The sequence below is a fragment of the Balaenoptera musculus genome, chromosome 1, assembly GCF_009873245.2.
Source record: "Balaenoptera musculus isolate JJ_BM4_2016_0621 chromosome 1, mBalMus1.pri.v3, whole genome shotgun sequence".
NCBI lineage: Eukaryota > Metazoa > Chordata > Mammalia > Artiodactyla > Balaenopteridae > Balaenoptera > Balaenoptera musculus.
The window spans coordinates 74,593,035-74,618,446 of NC_045785.1; the positions used below are offsets into that span (position 1 = coordinate 74,593,035).

The 25,412-nt window shown below is 37.0% G+C and overlaps 1 protein-coding gene across 3 annotated transcripts in view; it reads left to right on the forward strand.

Moving 5' to 3' along the window:
• Window positions 1-25,412, forward strand: part of DNAI3 (dynein axonemal intermediate chain 3) — a 103,173-nt gene that overhangs the window by 60,334 nt on the left and 17,427 nt on the right. For all 3 annotated transcript variants that reach the window (XM_036870826.1, XM_036872276.1, XM_036871519.1), the window contains 4 exons: window positions 3,267-3,340; window positions 8,558-8,705; window positions 10,077-10,164; window positions 17,537-17,667. In XM_036870826.1, the coding sequence (XP_036726721.1) occupies window positions 3,267-3,340; window positions 8,558-8,705; window positions 10,077-10,164; window positions 17,537-17,667 (441 nt within the window). The remainder of the gene's footprint in view (window positions 1-3,266; window positions 3,341-8,557; window positions 8,706-10,076; window positions 10,165-17,536; window positions 17,668-25,412) is intronic.

Below are 25,412 nucleotides of genomic sequence, written 5' to 3' on the forward strand. Positions count from 1 at the left end.
TGAATCTGTAGATTGCTTTGGGTAGTATACTCATTTTCACAATGTTGATTCTTCCAATCCAAGAACATGGTATATCTCTCCATCTGTTGGTATCATCTTTAATTTCTTTCATCAGTGTCTTATAGTTTTCTGCATACAGGTCTTTCGTCTCCCTAGGTAGGTTTATTCCTAGGTATTTTATTCTTTTTGTTGCAATGGTAAATGGGAGTGTTTCCATAATTTCTCTTTCAGATTTTCATCATTAGTGTATAGGAATGCAAGAGATTTCTGTGCATTAATTTTGTATCCTGCAACTTTACCATATTCATTAATCAGCTCTAGCAGTTTTCTGGTGGCAGTTTTAGGATTCTCTATGTATAGTATCATGTCATCCGCAAACAGTGACAGTTTTACTTCTTCTTTTCCAATTTGTATTCCTTTTATTTCTTTTTCTTCTCTGATTGCCGTGGCTAGGACTTCCAGAACTATGTTGAATAATAGTGGTGAGAGTGGACATCCTTGTCTCGTTCCTGATCTTAGAGGAAATGCTTTCAGTTTTTCACCATTGAGAATGATGTTTGCTGTGGGTTTGTCATATATGGCCTTTATTATGTGAGGTAGGTTCCCTCTATGCCCACTTTCTGGAGAGTTTTTATCAGAAATGGGTGTTGAATTTTGTCAAAAGCTTTTTCTGCATCTATTGAGATGATCATATGGTTTTTATTCTTCAATTTGTTAATATGGTGTATCACATTGATTGATTTGCGTATATTGAAGAATCCTTGCATCCCTGGGATAAATCCCACTTGATCGTGGTGTATGATCCTTTTAATGTGTTGCTGGATTCTGTTTGCTAGTATTTTGTTGAGGATTTTTGCATCTATATTCATCAGTGATATTGGTCTGTAATTTTCTTTTTGTAGTGTCTTTGTCTGGTTTTGGTATCAGGGTGATGGTGGCCTCATAGAATGAGTTTGGGAGTGTTCCTTCCTCTGCAATTTTTGGAAGAGTTTGAGAAGGATGGGTGTTAGCTCTTCTCTAAATGTTTGATAGAATTCACCTGTGAAGCCATCTGGTCCTGGACTTTTGTTTGTTGGAAGATTTTTAATCACAGTTTTCAATTTCATTACTTGTGATTGGTCTGTTCATATTTTCTGTTTCTTCCTGATTCAGTCTGGGAAGGTTATACCTTTCTAAGAATTTGTCCATTTCTTCCAGGTTGTCCATTTTATTGGCATAAAGTTGCTTGTAGTAGTCTCTTAGGATGCTTTGTATTTCTGTGGTGTCTGTTGTAACTTCTCCTTTTTCATTTCTGATTTTATTGATTTGAGTCCTCTCCCTCTTTTTCTTGATGAGTCTGGCTAATGGCTTATCAATTTTGTTTATCTTCTCAAAGAACAACTTTTAGTTTTATTGATCTTTGCTATTGTTTTCTTTGTTTCTATTCATTTATTTCTGCTCTGATCTTTATGATTTCTTTCCGTCTGCTAACTTTGGGTTTTGTTTGTTCTTCTTTCTCTAGTTTCTTAGGTGTAAGGTTAGATTGTTTACTTGAGATTTTTCTTGTTTCTTTAGGTAGGCTTGTATAGCTATAACTTCCCTCTTAGAACCGCTTTTGCTGCATCCCATAGGTTTTGGGTCGTCGTGTTTTCATTGTCATTTGTCTCTAGGTATTTTTGATTTCCTCTTTGATTTCTTCAGTGATCTCTTGGTTATTTAGTAACGTATTGTTTAGCCTCCATGTGTTTGTCCTTTTTACGTTTTTTTCCCTGTAATTCATTTCTAATCTCATAGCGTTGTGGTCAGAAAAGATGCTTGATATGATTTCAATTTTCTTAAATTTACTGAGGCTTGATTTGTGACCCAAGATGTGATCTATCCTGGAGAACCTATTTAATTTTTAAATGAAATTTTCTAGTAATTTTCCATGTTAGAAAGGATGAAATGGTGAAATCAATAAACTCCAACATTACTGGTTCCAGCATAAAAGTTTTAGAATACAATTTAGTCAATGTGGTTCTTAAATCATCCAAATTTTCAAAGTTTTTGACCAGTAATTCAAATTTGGGAGATTTATGCAAAGAAATAATCCAATTTGTGTCCTAAGACATACAATCACATGCATACCTTGACAAATCATGTCAAAGTGTATCCATGAAAAAGATTGGAAAAGAATGTAAGGTAGAATTATATTTGATTTTAAAACCTTCTATTTTCCGAACTCTATAATATGATTGTGGGTTTTTTTTAAATCATTAAAACATAAAACTCCAGAGCAAGCACAACTCTGGAGTCTTGAACTTGCTACAACAGGGAAGCCTTATTAGAGGGAGAGGAAAGATGGGTTCTGGATTGTTTATCAATCACAGTGGAAGCTGGCAGCTGTTAAGTGATCCTGACTGGGCTCAGGCCACAGCAGTGTCAGCCAGGCTTCTAGGATCCTAGCTCCCATGATGCCAACAGGTCTTGCCAACAGGCCTTACCACTGCGCCTGTTCTTCCTTCCACCCCTACTTTTACTGTTTACTGCTGCTGGAACCCCCACCTTTGTTTGACCTTTTGCTCATCAATCCTACCAAGTAAGTAGGGTATTGGGAAAGTCATGGTTTCCCTATTGATTTGAGAGTAGCACCTTCATAGGTCGCCACAAAACCTTCCATCTCCTTTGAGAGCTAGCTGGTTGGAATCTTGGACCTTCTAGGACTCTAAGGATCCGCTAACCCTCCTTGGACTCCTCTGTGTGCTAGCAGAGTTGTGCCACTAATTACTAAAAGAATGCAGGCACCCCAGCATTCACTGCATGCTGTAGGTATCTAATTTAACACCAAGTCTCTTTTCTATTGATCTTACCTGCTTAACAATCTCATGAAAGCTCCCATGTTCAGCTCCACAATTCATAGTGAAAAACAGAGTGCCTACATTTCTAATAATAATGGTAATGAAATTATGATACATCATCTATATATTAAAAAACAGAATGATTTATGACTACATAGGTAAATGTTCAAACTATATTAACTGGAAGATCTTAGGATGGAAATTTATATGCATACTAACTAAAACTAATTTTAAAGTGTAAAAATGTTTCTGTGAAAAAAAGGCTGGAAAATATGTATAGCAGAATTATATTTGATTTTGAAACTTTCCAGTTTCCAAATTCTGTTTGTGTTGTTGTTTTAAAAAAAATTAAAGCAAAGGAGAAAAAAATTTTTAGCGTAAAAAGCTTTGAGAAAAAAGTCATTACTATCCTAGGTACACAGAACTTACTTCCAGCATTTTTAAAAATAGATTAACAGATTGGGATCTGTCTTTGAAAATCGAAGTGGAATATCCTGTCAACTTGTCACTTGTTCGGCAGACTGGTATGTCTTATTTTAATCATTACCGAATATGTTTTCAAACAATATATTGTTTTTTTAGATGCTTATAAAATCATTGTCCTCTTCTGTTCCTTAAATAATCTTTGTTGTAGCAATTAAACCTAATATAACTAAAGGACAGAATGTTAGAGTGCTGCTGGTTTTAAAAAAATCTTTTTGTGGATACAAATATGTTGTAAAAAGAAGAATTAACTACGTTTCATGGTTGGTAATGTCATATAACATTATCTATAGTTATTCTGTTTCTTCATATTCACATATTTTTAAATTTGTAATATGTGTTGTTTACATTCAATTTTATCTCACAATTACGAAGATAACAACGTTTAATTGGGAAAGTTTCTTTTAAAAAGTGGAAGAGTTTTACATTTTTTATTGCATATTTATTACAAGTATTTTTATAAGTAATTTAGTAACTATGTTGAAGAATGTTTATTTTTAAAAATTGTATCCCCCAATTTATAGAACTGAAAATTCAGAGTGAAGTAGGACATAAGAAGGGCAATACTATTATCTAGCATCCAAATACTGGCAAAACTTTACCACTCCAAGTAGCTTTGACCCCAATAGATATCATGACACTGTAAGTTTTAGACACTGATTGCAGCAGAAGCAGCTGTGGAGTGGCAGGTGAAGGCATAAGTAACATTAGCAGCAGCCATGGGCAGGGGGTTGGGGAGACATGATTAATCCTGTGGGCACGTATTAGGTAAGGTTCTGTGAGTGCAAGCAACAGAAATTAACTATAGTTAACTTAAGGGGATAAAATAAATTTATTGGAAGTTTATGCCAATACCGTACTACGTGCTATAGCAGGTTAACTATTTTTATATTCTCAACCCTGAAAAATACGTATGGATAGAGGAAATGAGGCTTTGAAGGCAAATACATTGTCACCTGTGGCTCACTGTATACCTAGTGAATGGCCAGAATGAATGGCCAGCCCCTTCCATCTGAATGGATCGGTTCCAACCATTGTGTCACTGTTCAAGATTCAGAGTGACAGGGCTTCCCTGGTGGCGCAGTGGTTGAGAATCTGCCTGCCAGTGCAGGGGACACAGGTTCGAGCCCTGGTCTGGGAAGATCCCACATGCCACGGAGCAACTAGGCCCGTGAGCCACAACTACTGAGCCTGCGCGTCTGGAGCCTGTGCTCCGCAACAAGAGAGGCCGCGATAGTGAGAGGCCCGCGCACCGCGATGAAGAGTGGCCCCTGCTTGCCGCAACTAGAGAAAGCCCCTCGCACAGAAATGAAGACCCAACACAGCCAAAAATAAATATAAAAATAATTAAAAAAAAAAAAAAAAAGATTCAGAGTGACAGAAGAGAATCTGACTGGCTTCTGTTACATCATGTCCTTTGGCCAGGAAGGAATGGCAGAGCACCTGAATGACAGTTCCAACCTGACTGCATGCAACAGGGAAGGGGCAGTTCTCAAAAAACCAATTAGAAGGCTCTTGCTAAAAAGGAGGGTGGAATTGCTGCTCAGGCAAAAACAACACATAGCACCTACAAAGTCATATGAATATTATGCAACAATTAAGATTGTATTATTATTTCATGGAAAGATGCTTATGGTATAGTGTTGATTATAACACAACAGAATGGAAAGCTATACTATTCTTCAGTGGCCTTGGAGAACATTTAGAAGCTCTGAACAGACTTAAAATATTACATGTTATATGTGAAGATACAGGTCCTTGATTGTTGTTTATAATGATGGCCCTTGAATTTGGAAATATTCTGGAAATAGTCCTTCAAAAGTGTTAAAGTAAAAAGAAAAAGTTTATGCATTTAGAAAGCCCAATTTTTAGCTATCCGGAAAACTTCATCAGTTCTAGTCTTTATACTTTAGCCTACTAAGGGTCTTATAATACAGAATAAGATAAAATAGGGATTCTGCTAATTAAGGATGTGTGATTGATTGATGCAGAAAGTTCAACTGAAGCTATCTGATTTAGCAAAATCATTTTACAAATAATGCAAATTAATGCTGTAAATGAGATCAAGAAGAGCTAGTAATTTGGAAAAACAGGTTTTAAACCAACTATAATTATATTTTTTAAAACATATTTTATTATGTCATCTGTGGTATTCTACCAAGGGTTTATGTTTTGACCATTAATATGATTAATATTTTTATTAATTTTAATTATTTATCCATTATTAAATGAATAAATAATATTAACTAATTCACATAAATGAATAAAAGTTTTGTTAGTCTCGAGTTACCATCTGTTTATCTAAATACTTTAACTTACACATCTAAATTCTTTAATAATATCTTAAATTTATTAATCTGTTTACTCATAACCTAAGTGATAGAAATTATGGAGCTAATGTGGCATATTCTTTGCTGTTCTTATTATGTTTTCACATAATTACTACAAAGACATTATATACTGAAGTACTGAACAAGTATCATTATAAATTTTTACCAAGTTTATTGTGTTAAAAATAACACTCTAGATATACATTATCTCATTTGATTTTCATAATCAACCTGTGAGGAAGGAGAAATAAGAGGAGAAATGACACTTACTGTATGCCTACTATGTACAAAACACATTAAATCCAACTCTGTGTATGTGTGTTTTTTATATATATATATATATACATATATATATATATGTATATATATATATATATACATATATATATACATATAAAACATGTATATAGACTATTGTATGACACTAAAACAAGCAATAAAAGAAAAAAAGATAAATTGAACTTCATCAAAATTCAAAAGTTGATAGTGCCTTTGAAGCACTATCAAGAAATTTAAAAGACAGCCCATACAATGGGAGAAAATATTTGCAAATCATATATCTGATAGGAGATTTTTATTAAGAATATATAGGGCTTCCCTGGTGGCGCAGTGGTTGAGAATCTGCCTGCCAATGCAGGGGACACGGGTTCGAGCCCTGGTCTGGGAAGATCCCACATGCCGCGGCGGAGCAGCTGGGCCCGTGAGCCACAATTACTGAGCCTGCGCGTCTGGAGCCTGTGCTCCGCAACAAGAGAGGCCATGATAATGAGAGGCCCGTGCACCGCGATGAAGAGTGGCCCCCACTTGCCACAACTAGAGAAAGCCCTCGCACAGAAATGAAGACCCAACACACAGCCATAAATAAATAAATAAATAAATAAAATAAACCCAAAAAGTTAAAAAAAAAAAAGGAAATATAAAGAACTCTTACAACTCAACAATAAAAAGACAATCTAATTTAAAAATGAGCAAAGATTATCAATAGACATTTCTTCAAAAAACATAGACAAATGTCCAATAAGCACAAGAAAAGATGTTCAAAATCATTAGCTGTCAACTCAAAACCACAATGACACAAAATAGACGAAACAGTCTTGACAGAAAAGAACAAAGTTGGAAGACTCACGCTTCTTAATCTCTAAACTTTCTGCACAGTTACAGTTGTGAGACAGATGTACTGAGAATGGCTTAAGGATAGACATATAGATCAATGGAATAGAATTGAGAGTCCAGAAATAAACCCATATATCTGTGGTCAACTGATTTTCAACAGGGGTACCAAGACAATTTAATGGAGAAAGAATAGTCTTTTCAACGAATGGTGCTAGGACAAATGGGTATTCACCTGCAAAATAATTACCTCACACTCTATACAAAAATTAATTGAAAATGAAATAAAGACCTAAATATAAGAGCTAAAACTGTAAAACTCTTAGAAGAAAACATAGGCAAACATAAATGTAAATGTTTATGACCTTGGATTAGGTACTGATTTCCTAGATATTACCCCAAAAGCACAAGGAAATGCAAATCAGAATCACTTTTTTTTTTAATAAATTTATTTATTTTTATTTATGTATTTTTGGCTGCATTGGGTCTTCGTTTCTGTGCGAGGGCTTTCTCTAGTTGTGGCAAGTGGGGGCCACTCTTCATCGCGGTGCGCGGGCCTCTCACTGTCGCGGCCTCTCTTGTTGAGGAGCACAGGCTCCAGACGCGCAGGCTCAGTAGTTGTGGCTCACGGGCCCAGTTGCTCCGCGGCACGTGGGATCCTCCCAGACCAGGGCCCTAACCTGCGTCCCCTGCATTGGCAGGCAGACCCTCAACCACTGCGCCACCAGGGAAGCCCCAGAATCACTTTTGATGAGATACCACTTCACACCCACTAGGATAGCTAAAGTTTAAAAAAGACAAAAAATAGTAAATGTTGGTGGGAATGTAGAGAAATTGGAATCCTCAAGACAAAAAAAAATAATACATTTGGTGAGGGTGTAGAGAAATTGGAATCCTCAAAAATGATCCAGTTGCTTTGGAAAACAATCTAGCAGTTCTTCAAAAGATTAAACATAGGTGTTACCATATAACCCAGCAATTCCACTCCTAAATATATATCCAAGAGAAATGAAAACCTACATCCACACAAAACTTACCAACAAATGTTCATAACAGCATTATTCATAATAGCAAAAAAGGGAAATAACCCAAATTTATTCATTCGTCAGTCCATCAAATGATGAATGGATAAATAAAGTGTAGTATAGTCCATACAATGGAATGTTATTTGGCAATAAAAAGGAATGATGTACTGATATATACTACATCATGAATGACCTTTGAAAACATGCTAAATGAAAGAAACCAGTCACAAAAGACCACATACTATATGATTCCATTTATATGAAATGTCCAGAATAGACAAATCTGTAGAGACAGGAAGTAGGTTAGTGGTAGCCCAGGGCTAGTCGGAGGGATTGAGGGAAATGGGGACTGACTGGTAATATGTACACGTTTTCTTCTGGGAGGTGATGAAAATCTTCTAAAATCGATTGTGGTAATGCCTTGCACAGCTCAGTGAATGTATTAAAAACCACTGAATTGAGTACTTTAAATGGGTGAATTTTGTGATATATGGGTTATATTTCAATAAAACTGTTATGTTTTAAAAAAAGATTGTGTCAATCTCCAAACTCAGCTCTCATGTATGATAATATTAGTCTCAGTACTAGCAAAGTCATTAAATAACCCTATAAACGGTATAATTCCCCAAAATATTCAATGCAAAACAGTCCTATTTCATAAAAATCTTAAATTCAGAGATATTAAATATAGCCATGATCACATTGGTAATGTGTAGCAGCAAGAATGGTAGTCCTGAGGTTACACCTCTTCTTTGTACTTGGTTAAAAAATAAACTGTCAACTTTTTTTAAAGCACAATATGTTTTTGGGATATCAGACCACAGAAAGCCTTAACCCCTCAACCACCAACAGAGAAAAAGAAAGAAGAAAGTATTGAAGTTCCTTTTGATGTACCATCCACTTTTTTGCATCTAAATCTCTCCTGGAAACCTCTTTCTAAGGTAAGTAACATGGGATTTAGTCCATTTTATTTGCTTATATACACTATATGGCTTATACGCATAGACATACATACATATACACACACTATAAAAGTAGAGCAGCTCAGATTAACACAGGACATTACAATCCATGTATTCATTCAACCAATCAGTTGTTCGTTAAGAGTTAAGATAAGGTCTGCCTAGGTCAAGGCAGAAATCACAGTTATTGTGAACTCAAGATTGATATTTGTTCATGTATAAGCAAGGCACAACTTACCAATGGCTTGTGTAATAATTATTCATTTGCATAGCAGTTGCTTAAAAATTGGTAGGCTCTTAGGTTAGCCTGGGAAAGCTAATTTTACCCCTCCTGTAGCCAAAATTCTACGTATTTTGCATATCAATAGTCGAATTGTATTGTAATACCTATGAACAAATAAAACTGAAAGTAATTGAAAGAGAAATTATTTGTAGTTATCTTCAGTGGCAGAGCTTGAAGAAAAGTAGCTTTAATTTAAGAAAGATAAGGCTGTGGATGGGAAGTATGTGAAAAGTATGAATGAACTTCTGACATTGATGGCTCTTTTTCTTTGGAATGTTTAATTCTAATTCCAAACTTAATAATTTTCTTTTCCTCTGATTTACAAGTATCACTAGAATTACATTATCATGTATTTGCTCCCGGTGGAAGAGAGAGCACAGAGGGGTGAGAATATTCCTGAAGTAACTAGGATTAGAAATTAAATAGAGAGGATTAGAAATTTTCTAGGGTAGGATTTACTGAGCTGTAGATAGTTTTAAAAGAAACAAGCAAACAAAAATTCACCTGAGAATAATTGTATAGCATGTGGACAAACATCCTGTTGGAGAAAAGTGGGGAGGGAGACATGAGGGGAAAATGTAAAGTGTGACAGTTTCCCATTCTGGAGCAGACTCAGGGCCATCCTGGAACTCAGGGGCATGTGTGTCCCTGAAGGGACTTGACAGTTCCAGGGGAATGCAAGGTCCCTGCACAACAGTTTGGAGCTTTGTTTAACTAAAAGATTTAGGGAACAGGGGAATAGGCCATTATTTTATATTAAAACCAACAATGAGATTTTATGGAAGAGAAGACAAAACATTTTCAGAAGCTTAACAACACATGAGACTTTGGGATTTGGAAATGAGCCCCCAGACAAGCTCCCCTCAGTAGCCTGGTTTTAGAAACTGTGGTTTAGGTGCCTGCCATTGGGGAAAAGTAACCAGAATCTGAGGGAGAATGAAGAAGGGAGAAGGAGAGGGAAGTAGGGACATAGAGATCTGGGGGCAGAAGGGAGAAGCAAGAATAAACCAGCCATGGATAATTTAAGGATATATGGAAATAATCTTTCTTGTATGTTCTCTCAAAAGGTAAGGCTGTCTAAAGGTGAAACAACTTTAGACCACTGCCCAACCAAGTTAAGCCTGAGTGAAGACAGTCTTCTTTACAAAGCACAAGGTAACTGCCTTTGCTTATTAAAAAGGCATTTAATGAAGTTCGGGTGTTAGTAGTTCCTTATGTCTAAGGTGAGTACTTGCTAGGATAGTCTAATTAAAAAAAAAAAAAAATACAGAAAAGCAAACCCTCCAATATGGAACTTTACAAAGGCTGTAATCGCTATAGCCAACACACTAAAACTGCCTATACACACCAAAAGACTTGACAGAACTCAGTTCAATTCAGTTTCACAGTTATTGAGCACATTCATATATTTTTGAAAATTCATTACACTAAAAAATTTAACTAACGAAGCTCACTTAATGAATATGTATGTGGTCAAGAATAATTCTACAGAATGGAATGCATCTCAAATCTAGCAAACTAAGTTATGAAGTGCTCAGAAACAAATTACCATTCTCAATCAGAATAGAATAGAAAAATTAATATTTATACAGCACCATGAGAAAACTGAGGAAAGAAAGAACAATTGACTTTTTTTTTTTTTGGCTGTGTTGGGTCTTCGTTGCTGCACGCGGGCTTTCTTTAGTTGCAAAGAGCAGGGGCTACTCAGGGGCTACTCTTCGTTGCAGTGCGCGGGCTTCTCATTGCCATGGCTTCTCTTGTTGTGGAGCACAGGCTCTAAGAGCACAGGCTTCAGTAGTTGCGGCTCGCGGGCTCTAAAGCGGAGGCTCAGTAGTTGTGGCACACGGGCTTAGCTGCTCCGCGGCATGTGGGATCTTCCTGGACCAGGGCTCAAACCCATGTCCCCTGCATTGGCAGGCGGATTCTTAACCACTGCGCCACCAGGGAAGCCCCTTGACTTTTAAATATATCTCAACCTATACACCTTTGTTGAAGTAATTGAAGGGTATGCATATGAGCTGTCAAAATTGTTCGAATAAAGTTGTGGATTAATATCCCACCTGGAGAGCAATGCATAATGAAAATGTACAAGAATCACTAGCAACTGAAGTATTTTCCAAACATTTGCCTTATCAAAAGGATTTACATTTATAAATTGTTCAATGTTCAGTTAAATAATAGGACATCTAAGAAAAACATATTATATAACTAATACCCAGCTTGGGCAAAATTCACTTTGAAGCTGTGTGTTTCATAGATACAACCCAAGACCTCATGCTAAAAAAATGGAATCACTGAATTTTTATAGACATTTTCAAAGCAATATTAAAATATTCCATGTGTTTTATGTATTCGGGCCCCCTTCATTCTAGAGAGTGAGTAAGGAGAGTTTCCTCCTTCTCCTACTCCTCCTCTTGTATTCGATTATTGGTTACCATGTATTGAATTCCAACCAAGGGTCAAGTAGTGCTCTAATATTGCACATGCTTTTATTCATTTAACAAATATTTATGAAGTGTTTATTTTATGCTAGGCACTGGGGGTGCAATGGTGAGTAAAATAGACGTTGGTAATCAGAACAGTCCTGCAAGCTGGGAATTTTCGTTATCAATTTATAATCTAGGAAATCAAGACTGTAACTTGTAAAAAGTTATCAATGTCCTTTTTTAACCTAATGAAAAAAGGTGATCATGAGGGTGTCAGTGCTTTTATCCAATTTATAGTAAGGATACCATTAAATCTTTTAAAGTGTGGGGTTTTTTCCTTACTTTTAACAACTTTATTGAGGTGTAATCGACATACCATAAAATGCACATGTTAAAATGTTCAATTTGATAAGTTCTTACATATTAAAAACCCATGAAACCATCACTATAATCAAGATAATGAACATAGCCATCACTCCCAAAAGTTAACTCTTATAGGGATTCCCTTTGCAGTCCCTTCCTCCAGGACCTCCCCTACCTCCACCCTCAAGCCAACACTGATTCTGTCACTATATAACAGTTTGCATTTGCTAGAATTTTATGTAAATCACACAGTTACACTTTTTTGTCTGTCTTTCTTTCAATCAGCTAATTATTTTGGGATTCATCCATGTTGTTGTGTGTATCAATAGTTTATTCCTTTTTATTCCAGAGTAGTATTTCATTGTATGGATATACCACAGATGTTTATCCGTTCCCCTGTTGATGGACATTTGGGTTGTTTTCAGCTTAGGGCTATTATAAATAAAGCTTCTATGAGTGTTCATATACAAGTCTTTGTATGGACATATGCTTTCATTTGTCTTGGGTAAATACCTAGGAAGAGACTGATTAGATCATATGGCAGGTGTATGTTTAACTTTTTAAAGAAACTGTCAGTGTTTTCCAAACTGGTTGTACCATTTTACATTCCCCTGGCAGTATATGAGAGTTCCTGTTCTTCCACATCCTCACAAGCAATTGGTGTGACTAGCCCTTTTAATTTAACCATTCTAAAATGTGTGTACTGGGACTTCCCTGGTGGTCCAGTGGTTAAGACTCTGTGCTTCCACTGCAGGGGGCACAGGTTCAATCCCTGGTCGGGGAACTAAGATCTCATATGCCACGTGGCGCAGCCAAATAAATAAATTAATTAAATAAAATAAAATGTGTGTACTGATTATCTTACTCATGATTACCTAATGGCTAAAGATGTTGAACATATTTTCATGTATTTGGTTGCCACCTGTATATCTTCCTTGGTAAAGTGTCCACATCTTTTGTCCATTTTTTACTTGTGTTGTTTGTTTTCTTATTATTACATCTTAAGAGTTCTTAATATAATCTACATACTAGTTCTTTATCAAATATGATTTGCAAATATTTTCTCCTAGTCTGTGATTTACACTCTTTTAAGTTGTTGTGTTATTCTCTTAACATTTCCTTTGAAATGTTAGATCCATAAAAATCAGTGCCTGTGTAAGTAGTCACTTTAAGAAGTTCTATACTTATTCTTTTTTTTTTTTTAACATCTTTATTGGAGTATAATTGCTTTACAATGGTGTATTAGTTTCTGCTTTATAACAAAGTGAATCAGCTATACGTATAGATATATCCCCATATCTCCTCCCTCTTGGGTCTCCCTCCCATCCTTTCTATCCCACCCCTCTAGGTGGTCACAAAGCCCTGAGCTGATCTCCCTGTGCTATGCGGCTGCTTCCCACTAGATATCTAGTTTACATTTGGTAGTGTATATATGTCCATGCCACTCTCTCACTTCGTCCCAGCTTACCTTTCCCCCTCCCCGTGTCCTCAACTCCATTCTCTATGTCTGCGTCTTTATTCCTGCCCCTAGTTTCTTCAGAACCTTTTTTTTTTTAATTCCATATATATGTGTTAGCATACGGTATTTGTTTTTCTCTTTCTGACTTACTTCACTCTGTATGACAGACTCTAGGTCCATCCACCTCACTACAAATAACTCAGTTTCGTTTCTTTTTATGGCTAAGTAATATTCCATTGTTTGTATGTGTCACATCTTCTTTATCCATTCATCTGTCAATGGACACTTAGGTTGCTTCCATGTCCTGGCTACTGTAAATAGAGCCTCAATGAACATTGTGGTACATGTCTCTTTTTGAATTATGGTTTTCTCAGGGTATATGCCCAGTAGTGGGATTTCTGGGTCGTATGGTAGTTCTATTTTTAGTTTTTTAAGGAACCTCCATACTGTTCTCCATAGTGGCTGTATCAATTTACATTCCCACAACAGTGCAAGAGGGTTCCCTTTCCTCCACACCCTCTCCAGCATTTATTGTTTATAGATTTTTTGATGATGGCCATTCTGACTGGTGTGAGGTGATACCTCATTGTAGTTTTGATTTGCATTTCTCTAATGATCAGTGATGTTGAGCATCCTTTCACCTGTTTGTTGGCAATCTGTATATCTCCTTTGGAGAAATGTCGATTTAGGTCTTCTGCCCATTTTTGGATTGGGTTGTTTGTTTTTTTGATATTGAGCTGCATGAGCTGCTTGTATATTTTGGAGATTCATCCTTTGTCAGTTGCTTCGTTTGCAAATATTTTCTCCCATTCTGAGGGTTGTCTTTTTGTCTTGTTTATGTTTTCCTTTGCTGTGCAAAAACTTTTAAGTTTCATTAGGTCCCATTTGTTTATTTTTGTTTTTATTTCCATTTCTCTAGGAGGTGGGTCAAAAAGGATCTTGCTGTGATTTATGTCATAGAGTGTTCTGCCTATGTTTTCCTCTAAGAGTTTTATAGTGTCTGGCCTTACATTTAGGTCTTTAATTCATTTTGAGTTTATTTTTGTGTATGGTGTTAGGGAGTGTTCTAATTTCATTCTTTTACATGTAGCTGGCCAGTTTTCCTGGCACCACTTATTGAAGAGGCTGTCTTTTTTCCATTATATATTCTTGCCTCCTTTATCAAAAATAAGGTGACCATACGTGTGTGGTTTTATCACTGGGCTTTCTATCCTGTAACATTGATCTATATTTCTGTTTTTGTGCCAGTACCATACTGTCTTGATTACTGTAGCTTTGTTGTGTAGTCGGAAGTCTGGGAGCCTGATTCCTCCAGCTCCGTTTTTCTTTCTCAAGATTGCTTTGGCTATTCGGAGTCTTTTGTGTTTCCATACAAACCTTTGCTCTAAATGGTTCTGGAATGCCTCTTTGGGAATTTTCTTCAAAGCCTCCATTATATTCTTCTAAGCAATGTGTCAGAATACTTTAGGATGTGGATTCTGAAGTCTGGGTTTAAATCACAAAGCCACAATTTATTATTTGAACAGATCGAATGGCTTTATCTCTCTGTGCCTTACTTTTTTTTTTTTCCCCACCTGTTTGAAAAGGGAGAGATGAAGACAAGGGGAGTAAATAATAAAGATAACTACCTCTTAGAGTGTTGTGAAGATAAAATGAGTTAATACATGTAAAGCTCTAAGAACAGTCCATCATCAACCCACAATAAATGTTAGCTACCATGCGTGAGCCCTTGGGCAAGCTACTGAATCTCTCTGAGGCTCAGTTTACTCACCCAGGGAGGAGGATTAATGCTTTACCACCTCAGGAGTTACTGTGAGAACTGAATGAAATGGTTTAGCCCACACAGTTTAGTGTCTGACATGTAGTAAGCACTCAGTAAATGTTAGCTGCTATTATTATTACTATTCCTGGTGATGGAAAATCCATGACCCATGAGGATGACATTGAATTGAATAAATATCCAAGTTATTCTGGTCAAGTCTGAGTAAATGCAGTTGATGATAACATTTTTCTCTGGCTTCATCCTCTTTGACCATCACATTAAACTCTATCAACTAAGCCCCTTTTCTTGGAGCTCCCACCTTGGCTTTTGTGATTTTCCTGATCCTCCTTCAGTTTCTTTCCTCTTTCCTGGCTCCGTTTCACCTTACTGCCCTCTCATCATGAATATACCTCAAACTCTAACTTCAGCTGTGTGCTTTCCTTGTTATGCACTCTCCCTTTGGTAACACAGTGTATTCGCTCACCTCTGCTGAGAATCCTTAAATCTCGCCTCTCACCATCTCTTGGGATTGAACCCAACCTAATCCTACAACATCAATGTGTCTGGAACAGAACTCATAACGTGAGTCATCCCTGCCTCTCTCCTGAGGCCGCCATGCCCAGTCTATCACACAGGGTAATTAAGTCTTTGTTTATAATGCATTGCACATTTGCCTTTTCCTTTTCATTATCAGTAGTGACCCCTGGATCAGGCTCTTGGCTCCCCTTGTTAGACCAGAGGGTTCCAAATCTTTCTATCTTGCACCCCCTCAGGAAACATTTTTGAGCACATATCCCCAGTGAACATGTATTTATTTACGAATTATACACATGTTCTACTCTACTAATATATTTATGTACATGATTTTAAAAAGAGAAAAACAGACATAAAAATGAGAGTGAAGAATTTGAAATAAATATTTTAATGATTTTAATTTTATGTATTAAATGGGTACGAAATGCCTTTTTGCTCTTGCTAAATGTATTATGAATAATATCTTTTAGTAAGAACAATGTGATTGAATGTGCCTAGTTATTTCTTGAAATATTGATGATACTTCATAATACAGCTATTTAAAGCTTCCATGTTTGGCTTACTTTGGTACTTGTTTTTAATGTCTTACCCAATATGAAAGGGACTGCTCAGAACGTGTAGATCCCAAAAAAGGAAGTGTTGGTTGACTGTACCTACTAAATCATGATGATTATCTTTTACTTTTGCCTGGAATTACTTTCAAAAGTTTTTTGAAATGCAATGTGTATTTTTAGTATAGCTGGAGTTTTCTTCTCCTATTTTAGTTTTCATGTATATGTTTGTTAGTTGATTTTCCCATGATTGATACAACCCAGAGGATGCATTAAGGAAGTGTGATGAGTTAAGTATTGCGAGCTTATATTTCTTTATGATCTTTCCCAGAAATTTAATATCACATTTAAAAAAAAATAAGTGATTTGGGAAAATGCCCCAGACATATCTTTAAGAGAATAGAAAAGCAGGATAAAAAGCTAGAATACTCACTTAAAAAATAGTCTATATATATTCACCAAAAAGTAATAGAGGGAAAAATATACCAATATTTTAATAGTGGTTACCTCTGGGAAACATGATAATGAAGGATTTTTGTTATTTTATTAATGCTTTTCTCTCTTTTCCAAAGCTTCAAATAACATTTATTAATTTTAGATATCAACAAATAACATTTATTAATTTTAGATAACAAAAGTATCTGACTAACATCAGATACTTTTAAAAAGAAAGAAGTTCCAGATAACATTTGAGTTTCAGCCCCCAGATTAGCTGTGCTCTTACTGTTTGCATGGATAGCTGTAATATAGCACAATCATTGATGTTCATAAATAATAAACCTGAACTAATCAGCAAACATTAAATTGTGTTCCGTGCGCTGTGTTTATAACAAACAAGTAACACATTTTAGATGGATTTATTTTTTAGAAGTTAAAAAATTTTTGGTACTTGAAAGGCTAACCTTGAATTATTTGAAAAATTGCTATATGATGCCAACTGAATAAAAATGACATGAGTTTCTCATTAGATAATATCAAGGGTGTTAACAAGTCAAGAGAAATACCAATGACTTATTAAGAAAATCAAGGGTGTTATTTAACCCAGAGGAAGTATTTTGTGTCCAATATACTGTAAATAATTCTGAAATGATGTAAATGATGTAGAAGTAGTTTTCAAACTGTGCCATGGAAACTTCTAGAGCCCCTGAAAAGTGGGCAGAGGAATCTTCCCTTTCCCACCCGTGAAACACTTCAACCAGAGCAGTGCAGCTTTGATCAGTTTTACAGGCAGGGGAGTCTGCACAAACTTTGGTTTGAAAAAGGCATCCTACTGCTAAATTAGAAGTTTAAAAACGCTTGGACTTATGCCCACCACACTGGGGAGGAAATGGGGCGGATATGTGTGACAAAGGACAGAGAATACAAACTAACTATATTTTAGAAGATCTTTCAGTGTAAATATGTGTTTCTTCTATCCATACACCTCCAAAAGACAAAATGTTAGCCCAAAGCAAAGCAACGAAGGCAGGAGAAATGAACCCATACCAGAATCTGGAAGGTGGGTTGGGCAATCATCTCAAGCCAATAGATGACTTCTGCACCAAGTTCTTTGTGGGAACAGAGGTGAGTTGGAATTATCTGCTTCTAAATTACATTGAAATATGTGATTATGACCTCTACAGTATGTTTGCCTTTTGAGGACTTACAATATTTTTTTTAGTCTTCTGTCTTTTGGTTTACAATAATTATACTGTTTCATATTTTTATACGCTTGCTTGCATTTAAAAGTTTTCACCTCAGTGCCTCATAGCATCATATTTGAGATGTTCCTGAACAAAAGTGGAAAAGTCTATAAAATTAGGTATGACTCTTTTTACTAATAATTTTTTGATCAGCCTGCAAATATTTATCAAACACCTATACCATATGGAAGAAACCATGCTAAGTGTTAGAGATTCACTAAGAAAATATATTGCTTTGTTAGGCCAGAACAATCTAGTAGGAAAGAGAGTGAAAAACTCACTCAATTCAAAAGATAAATAACAACCGAATGTAATAACAATAATGACAAAATATGCATAAACATGAAATTTACCATCTTAACCATGTTTTTTTTCTGGCTGCATAATCCGTAAGTTTTCTTTCTTATTTTTTTTTAACATCTTTATTGGAGTATAATTGCTTTGCATGGTTGTGTTAGTTGCTGCTGTATAACAAAGTGAATCAGCTATACATATATATATATCCCCATATCCCCTCCCTCTTGCGTCTCCCTCCCACCCTCCCCATCCCACCCCTCTAGGTGGTCAAAAAGCACCAAGCTGATCTCCCTGTGCTATGCAACTGCTTCCTACTAGATATCTAGTTTACATTTGGTAGTGTATATATGTCCATGCCACTCTGTCACTTCGTCCCAGCTTGCCCTTCCCCCTTCCTGTGTCTGCAACTCCTTTCTTTATGTCTACGTCTTTATTCCTGTCCTGCCCCTAGATTCTTCAGACCCTTTTTTTTTTTTTTTTGATTGCATATATATGTGTTACCATACGGTATTTGTTTCTCTCTTACTTACTTCACTTTGTATGACAGTCTCTAGGTCCATCCACCTCACTACAAATAACTGAATTTCGTTTCTTTTTATGGCTGAGTAATATTCCATTGTATATATGTGCAATATCTTCTTTATCCATTCATCTGTTGATGGACACTTAGGTTAGTTCCATGTCCTGGCTATTGCAAATAGAGCTTCAGTGAATATTGTGGTACATGTCTCTTTTAGAATTATGGTTTTCTCAGGGTATATGCCCAGTAGTGGGATTTCTGGGTCGTATGGTAGTTCTATTTTTAGTTTTTTAAGAAACCTCCATACTGTCTCCATAGTAGCTGTATCAATTTACATTCCCACAACAGTGCAAGAGGGTTCCCTTTCCTCCACACTCTCTCCAGCATTCATTGTTTCTAGATTTTTTGATGATGGCCATTCTGACTGGTGTGAGGTGATAACCTCCTTGTAGTTTTGATTTGCATTTCTCTAATGATCAGTGATGTTGAGCATCCTTTCACCTGTTTGTTGGCAATCTGTATATCTCCTTTGGAGAAATGTCGATTTAGGTCTTCTGCCCATTTTTGGATTGGGTTGTTTGTTTTTTTGATATTGAGCTGCATGAGCTGCTTGTATATTTGGGAGATTCGTCCTTTGTCAGTTGCTTCGTTTGCAAATATTTTCTCCCATTCTGAGAGTTATCTTTTTGTCTTGTTTATGGTTTCCTTTGCTGTGCAAAAGCTTTGAAGTTTCATTAGGTCCCATTTGTTTATTTTTGTTTTTATTTCCATTTTTCTAGGAGGTGGGTCAAAAAGGATCTTGCTGTGATTTATGTCATAGAGTGTTCTGCCTATGTTTTCCTCTAAGAGTTTTATAGTGTCTGGCCTTACATTTAGGTCTTTAATCCATTTTGAGTTTATTTTTGTGTATGGTGTTAGGGAGTGTTCTAATTTCATTCTTTTACATGTAGCTGTCCAGTTTTCCCAGCACCACTTATTGAAGAGGCTGGCTTTTCTACATTCCTGCCTCCTTTATCAAAGATAAGGTGACCATATGTGCGTGGGTTTATCTCTGGGTTTTCTATCCTGTTCCATTGACCTATATATCTGTTTTTGTGCCAGTACCATGCTGTCCTGATTACTGCAGCTTTGTAGTATAGTCTGAAGTCCAGGAGCCTGATTCCTCCAGCTCCGGTTTTCTTTCTCAAGATTGCTTTGGCTATTCAGGGTCTTTTGTGTTTCCATACAAATTGTGACATTTTTAGTTCTAGTCCTGTGAAAAATGCCATGGGTAGTTTGATAGGGATTGCACTGAACCTGTAGATTGCTTTGGGTAGTATAGTCATTTTCACAATGTTGATTCTTCCAATCCAAGAACATGGTATATCTCTCCATCTGTTGGTATCACCTTTAATTTCTTTCATCAGTGTCTTATCGTTTTCTGCATACAGGTCTTTTGTCTCCTTAGGTAGGTTTATTCCTAGGTATTTATTCATTTTGTTGCAGTGGTAAATGGGAGAGTTTCCTTAATTTCTCTTTCAGATTTTTCATCATTAGTGTATAGGAATGCAAGAGATTTCTGTGCATTAATTTTGTATCCTTCTACTTTACCAAATTCATTGATTAGCTCTAGTAGTTTTCTGGTAGCATCTTTAGGATTCTCTATGTATAGTATCATGTCATATGTAAACAGTGACAGCTTTACTTCTTTTCTGATTTAGATTCCTTTTATTTCTTTTTCTTCTCTGATTGCTGAGACTAAAACTTCCAAAATTATGTTAAATAATAGTGGGGAGAGTGGGCAGCCTTGTCTTGTTCCTGATCTTAGTGGAAATGGTTTCAGCTTTTCACCATTGAGAACGATGTTGGCTGTGGATTTGTCATGTATGGCCTTTATTATGTTGAGGTAAGTTCCCTCTATGCCTACTTTCTGGAGGGTCTTTATCATAAATGGGAGTTGAATTCTGTCGAAAGCTTTTTCTGCATCTATTGAGATGATCATATGGTTTTTCTCCTTCAATTTGTTAATATGGTGTATCACATTGATTGATTTGCATATATTGAAGAATCCTTGTATTCCTGGGATAAACCCCACTGGATCATGGTGTATGATCCTTTTAATGTGCTGTTGGATTCTGTTTGCTAGTATTTTGTTGAGGATTTTTGCATCTATGTTCATCAGTGATATTGGCCTGTAGTTTTCTTTCTTTGTGACATCTTTGTCTGGTTTTGGTATCAGGGTGATGGTGGCCTCATAGAATGTGTTTGGGAGGATTCTTCCCTCTGCTATATTTTGGAAGAGTTTGAGAAGGATAGGTGTTAGCTCTTCTCTAAATGTTTGATAGAATTCGCCTGTGAAGCCATCTGGTCCTGGGCTTTTGTTTGTTGGAAGATTTTTAATCACAGTTTCAATTTCAGTGCTTGTGATTGGTCTGTTTATATTTTCTATTTCTTCCTGGTTCAGTCTCGGGAGGTTGTGCTTTTCTAAGAATTTGTCCATTTCTTCCAGGTTGTCCATTTTTTGGCATATAGTTGCTTGTAGTAATCTCTCATGATCCTTTGTATTTCTGCAGTGTCAGTTGATACTTCTCCTTTTTCATTTCTAGTTCTATTGATTTGAGTCTTCTCCCTTATTTTCTTGAGGAGTCTGGCTAATGTGTTATCAATTTCGTTTATCTTCTCAAAGAACCAGCTTTTAGTTTTATTGATCTTTGCTATCATTTCCTTCATTCCTTTTTCATTTATTTCTGATCTGATCTTTATGATTTCTTTCCTTCTGCTAACTTTGGGATCTTTTTTTTCTGCTTTCTCTAATTGCTTTAGGTGTCAGTTTGGGTTGTTTATTTGAGATGTTTCTTGTTTCTTGAGGTAGGATTGTATTGCTATAAACTTCCCTCTTAGAACTGCTCCTGCTGCATCCCATAGGTTTTGGGTCGTCATGTTTTCATTGTCATTTGTTTCTAGGTTTGTTTTGATTTCCTGTTTGATTTCTTCAGTGATGTCTTGGTTATTTAGTAGTGTATTGTTTAGCCTCCATATGTTTGTATTTTTTACAGATTTTTTTGTAATTGATATCTATTGTCATAGCGTTGTGGTCGGAAAAGATACTTGATACAATTTCAATTTTCTTAGATTTGCCAAGGCTTGATTTGTGACCTAAGATATGATCTATCCTGGAGAATGTTCCATGAGCACTTGAGAAGAAAGTGTATTCTGTTGTTTTTGGATGGAATATCCTATAAATATCAATTAAGTACCTCTTGTTTAATGTATCATTTGAAGCTTGAGTTTCCTTATTTATTTTCATTTTGGATGATCTGTCCATTGGTGACAGATGGGGTGTTAAAGTCCCCTACTATGATTATGTTACTGTCGGTCTCCCCTTTTATGGCTGTTAGCATTTGCCTTATGTATTGAGGTGCTCCTATGTTGGGTGCATAAATATTTACAATTGTTATATCTTCTTCTTGGATTGATCCCTTGATCATTATGTAGCGTCCTTCTTTGTCTCTTGTAATAGTCTTTATTTTAAAGTCTATTTTGTCTGATATGGGAATTGCTCCTCTAGCTTTCTTTTGATTTCCATTTGCATGGAATATCTTTTTCCATCCCCTCACTTTCAGTCTGTATGTGTCCCTAGGTCTGAAGTGCGTCTCTTGTAGACAGCATATATATGGGTCTTATTTTTGTATCCATTCAGCCAGTCTGTATCTTTTGGTTGGAGCATTTAATCCATTTACATTTAAGGTTGTTATCGATATGTATGTTTCTATTACCATTTTCTTAATTGTTTTGGGTTTTTTATTGTAGGTCTTTTCCTTCTCTTGTGTTTCTTGCCTAGAGAAGTTCCTTTAGCATTTGTTGTAAAGCTGGTTTGGTGGTGCTGAATTCTCTTAGCTTTTGCTTGTCTGTAAAGGTTTTAATTTCTCAGTTGAATCTGAATGAGATCCTTGCTAGGTAGAGTAATCTTGGTTGTAGGTTTTTCCCTTTCATCACTTTAAATATGTCCTGCCTCTCCCTTCTGTCTTGCAGAGTTTCTGCTGAAAGATCAGCTGTTAACCTTGTGGGGATTCCCTTGTATGTTATTTGTTGCTTTTCCCTTGCTGCTTTTAATATTTTTTCTTTGTATTTAATTTTTGATAGTTTGATTAATATGTGTCTTGACGTGTTTCTCCTTGGAGTTATCCTGTATGTTACTCTCCGCGCTTCCTGGACTTGATTGACTTTTTCCTTTCTCATATTAGGGAAGTTTTCAACTATAATCTCTTTGAATATTTTCTGACTCTTTTTTTTCTCTTCTTCTTCTGGGACCCCTATAATTCAAATGTTGGTGCATTTAATGTTGTCCTAGTGGTCGCTGGGACTGTCCTCAATTCTTTTCATGCTTTTTTCTTTATTCTGCTCTGTGGTAGTTATTTCCACTATTTTATCTTCCAGGTCACGTATCCATTCTTCTGCTTCAGTTATTCTGCTATTGATTCCTTCTAGAGAATTTTAAATTTCATTTATTGTGTTGTTCATTGTTGTTTGTTTGCTCTTTAGTTCTTCTAGGTCCTTGTTAAACATTTCTTGTATTTTCTCCATTCTATTTCCAAGATTTTGGATCATCTTTACTATCATTTCTGACTTCTTTTTCAGGTAGACTGCCTATTTCCTCTTCATTTGTTTGGTCTGGTGGGTTTTTACCTTGCTCCTTCATCTGCTGTGTATTTTTCTGTCTTCTCATTTTGCTTAGCTTACTGTGTTCGGGGTCTCCTTTTCACAGGCTGCATGTATGTATTTCCCGTTATTTTTGGTGTCTGCCCCCAGTGGGTAAGGTTGGTTCATTGGGTTGTGTAGGCTTCTTGGTGGAGGGGACTGGTGCCTGTGCTCTGCTGGATGAGGCTGGATCTTGTCTTTCTGGTGGGCAGTACCACATCTGGTGGTGTGTTTTGGGGTGTCTGTGACCTTATTATGATTTTAGGCAGCCTCTCTGCTAATGGGTGGGGTTGTGTTCCTGTCTTGCTAGTTGTTTGGCATAGGGTTTCCAGCACTGGAGCTTGCTGGTCGTTGAGTGGAGCTGGGTCTTAACGTTGAGGTGGAGATCTCTGGGAGAGCTTTTGCCATTTAATATTATGTGGGGCCAGGAGGTCTCTGGTGGTCCAGTGTCCTGAACTCAGCTCTCCCACCTCAGAGGCTCAGGCTTGACACCTGGCTGGAGCACCAAGACCCTTTTGGGAAGTCTGAGGTCTTCTGCCAGCATTCAGTAGGTGTTCTGTAGGAGTTGTTCCCCATGTAGAAGTATTTTTGATGTATTTGTAGGGAGGAAGGTGATCTCCACGTCTTACTCCTCTGCCACCTTGAAGGTCCCCCTAACCATTCTTAAGTGTACAATTCAGTGGTATTAAGTACATTCATATCGTTGAGTAACTATCACCACCATCCGTCTTGAGAACTATTTCATTTTCCCAAATTAAACTTCTATAGCAATTAAAGCAGTAACTCCCCATTCCCTACTTCCTCCCACTCCTGGCACCACCATTCTACTTTCTGTCTCAATGAATTTTACTGTTCTAGGTACCTCATGTAAGTGGATTCATATAATATTTGTCTCTGTGCACACCAAAGTTTTGTAAGCCAAGAATGATAGCTTTAGAAAGAGAAATGACCACAAAATCTTAAAGCAGAAATTAAAGCATGACACGCTCTGCTTAAACTCCTCTTTAGTGACTACTTTAGTGACACATGAAAAATCCAAACTCCTTATACCAAATGACGTAAGATTCTGCATCATTTGGCCCCTTTCTCTCTCTTCACCCCCATCTGCACCAGTCTACTCACTCTCTCTGTCTGCTCTGATTTTTTCTCTCATTCTTTTTACCAGACTCTTTCCTGCCTTTCAAGTCCTTGCACTCCTTGGAGTGAATGTCATTCATTATTCAGCAGATATTTATTGAACATTTAATATATACCAAACACTGTTCTTGGCCCAGGGAATATAGCAGAGAACAGACATCCAAAATTCCCTGCCCTCGCAGGGCTGACCATCCAGTGGGACACTCTCCTACCAACCCCTGGCATGGCTGACTGATCCTTGTGCTTTGGATAGAGAGTTTAAGGGATGCCTCTCTGGGATCTAGGTTGGCTGGCTCAGGGATGAAGCAGGAAGGAGTGGAGCCCTGGAGGCAGAGAGGCCTGATAGACAGTGATCTCAGGTGGGCCCACCCAGCGGTGAAGAGGTCCTGAGCAGTGGGGCTGAGAATGTCACACAGGCATGGGGGCAGTGGAATTGTCGGAACTAGGTAACCAGATGGAGAGGGATGTGAAGGTTTCTAGCCAAGTGGCTGGTGATGTAATCACCACTCAACACATATTTATTAACTTGGTACAAATTATTCCCGTGACTCGATTCAGTTTCAGAGTTCCACATACCAGCTGTGAGAGCCAGGAGATATTAACTCTCTTACAGGACTTTGGTGAGGGCTGGGGTCATGTACATAAAGCTCGTAACAACTCCAGCAGCACTGAGTGCTCAGGAAATGGTAACTCCGAGGGTGATGTGCCACAGGCGATGGGCTAGAGGTGTACAGTAGACGCATCCCAGGCTGTCTGCTCCCTTAGACTGTGTACCAAGAGGGGAGGGAGGGCTTGTCCTCAGACTCTGAATTTCCAGCGCCACACACAGTCCTTTTTTGTTAAATGAGTTGACATGGATGAATGAAAGCACAGATGAGTGAATGAATGAGTGGCCCTGGTCCCATGAGATTGTCCTTCACTTTGCATAAATCAAATGTTTTCCCATCTCCTCTCTCTCACCTATGCATCCCAATCCATCCCTTCCTCTGAGTTCT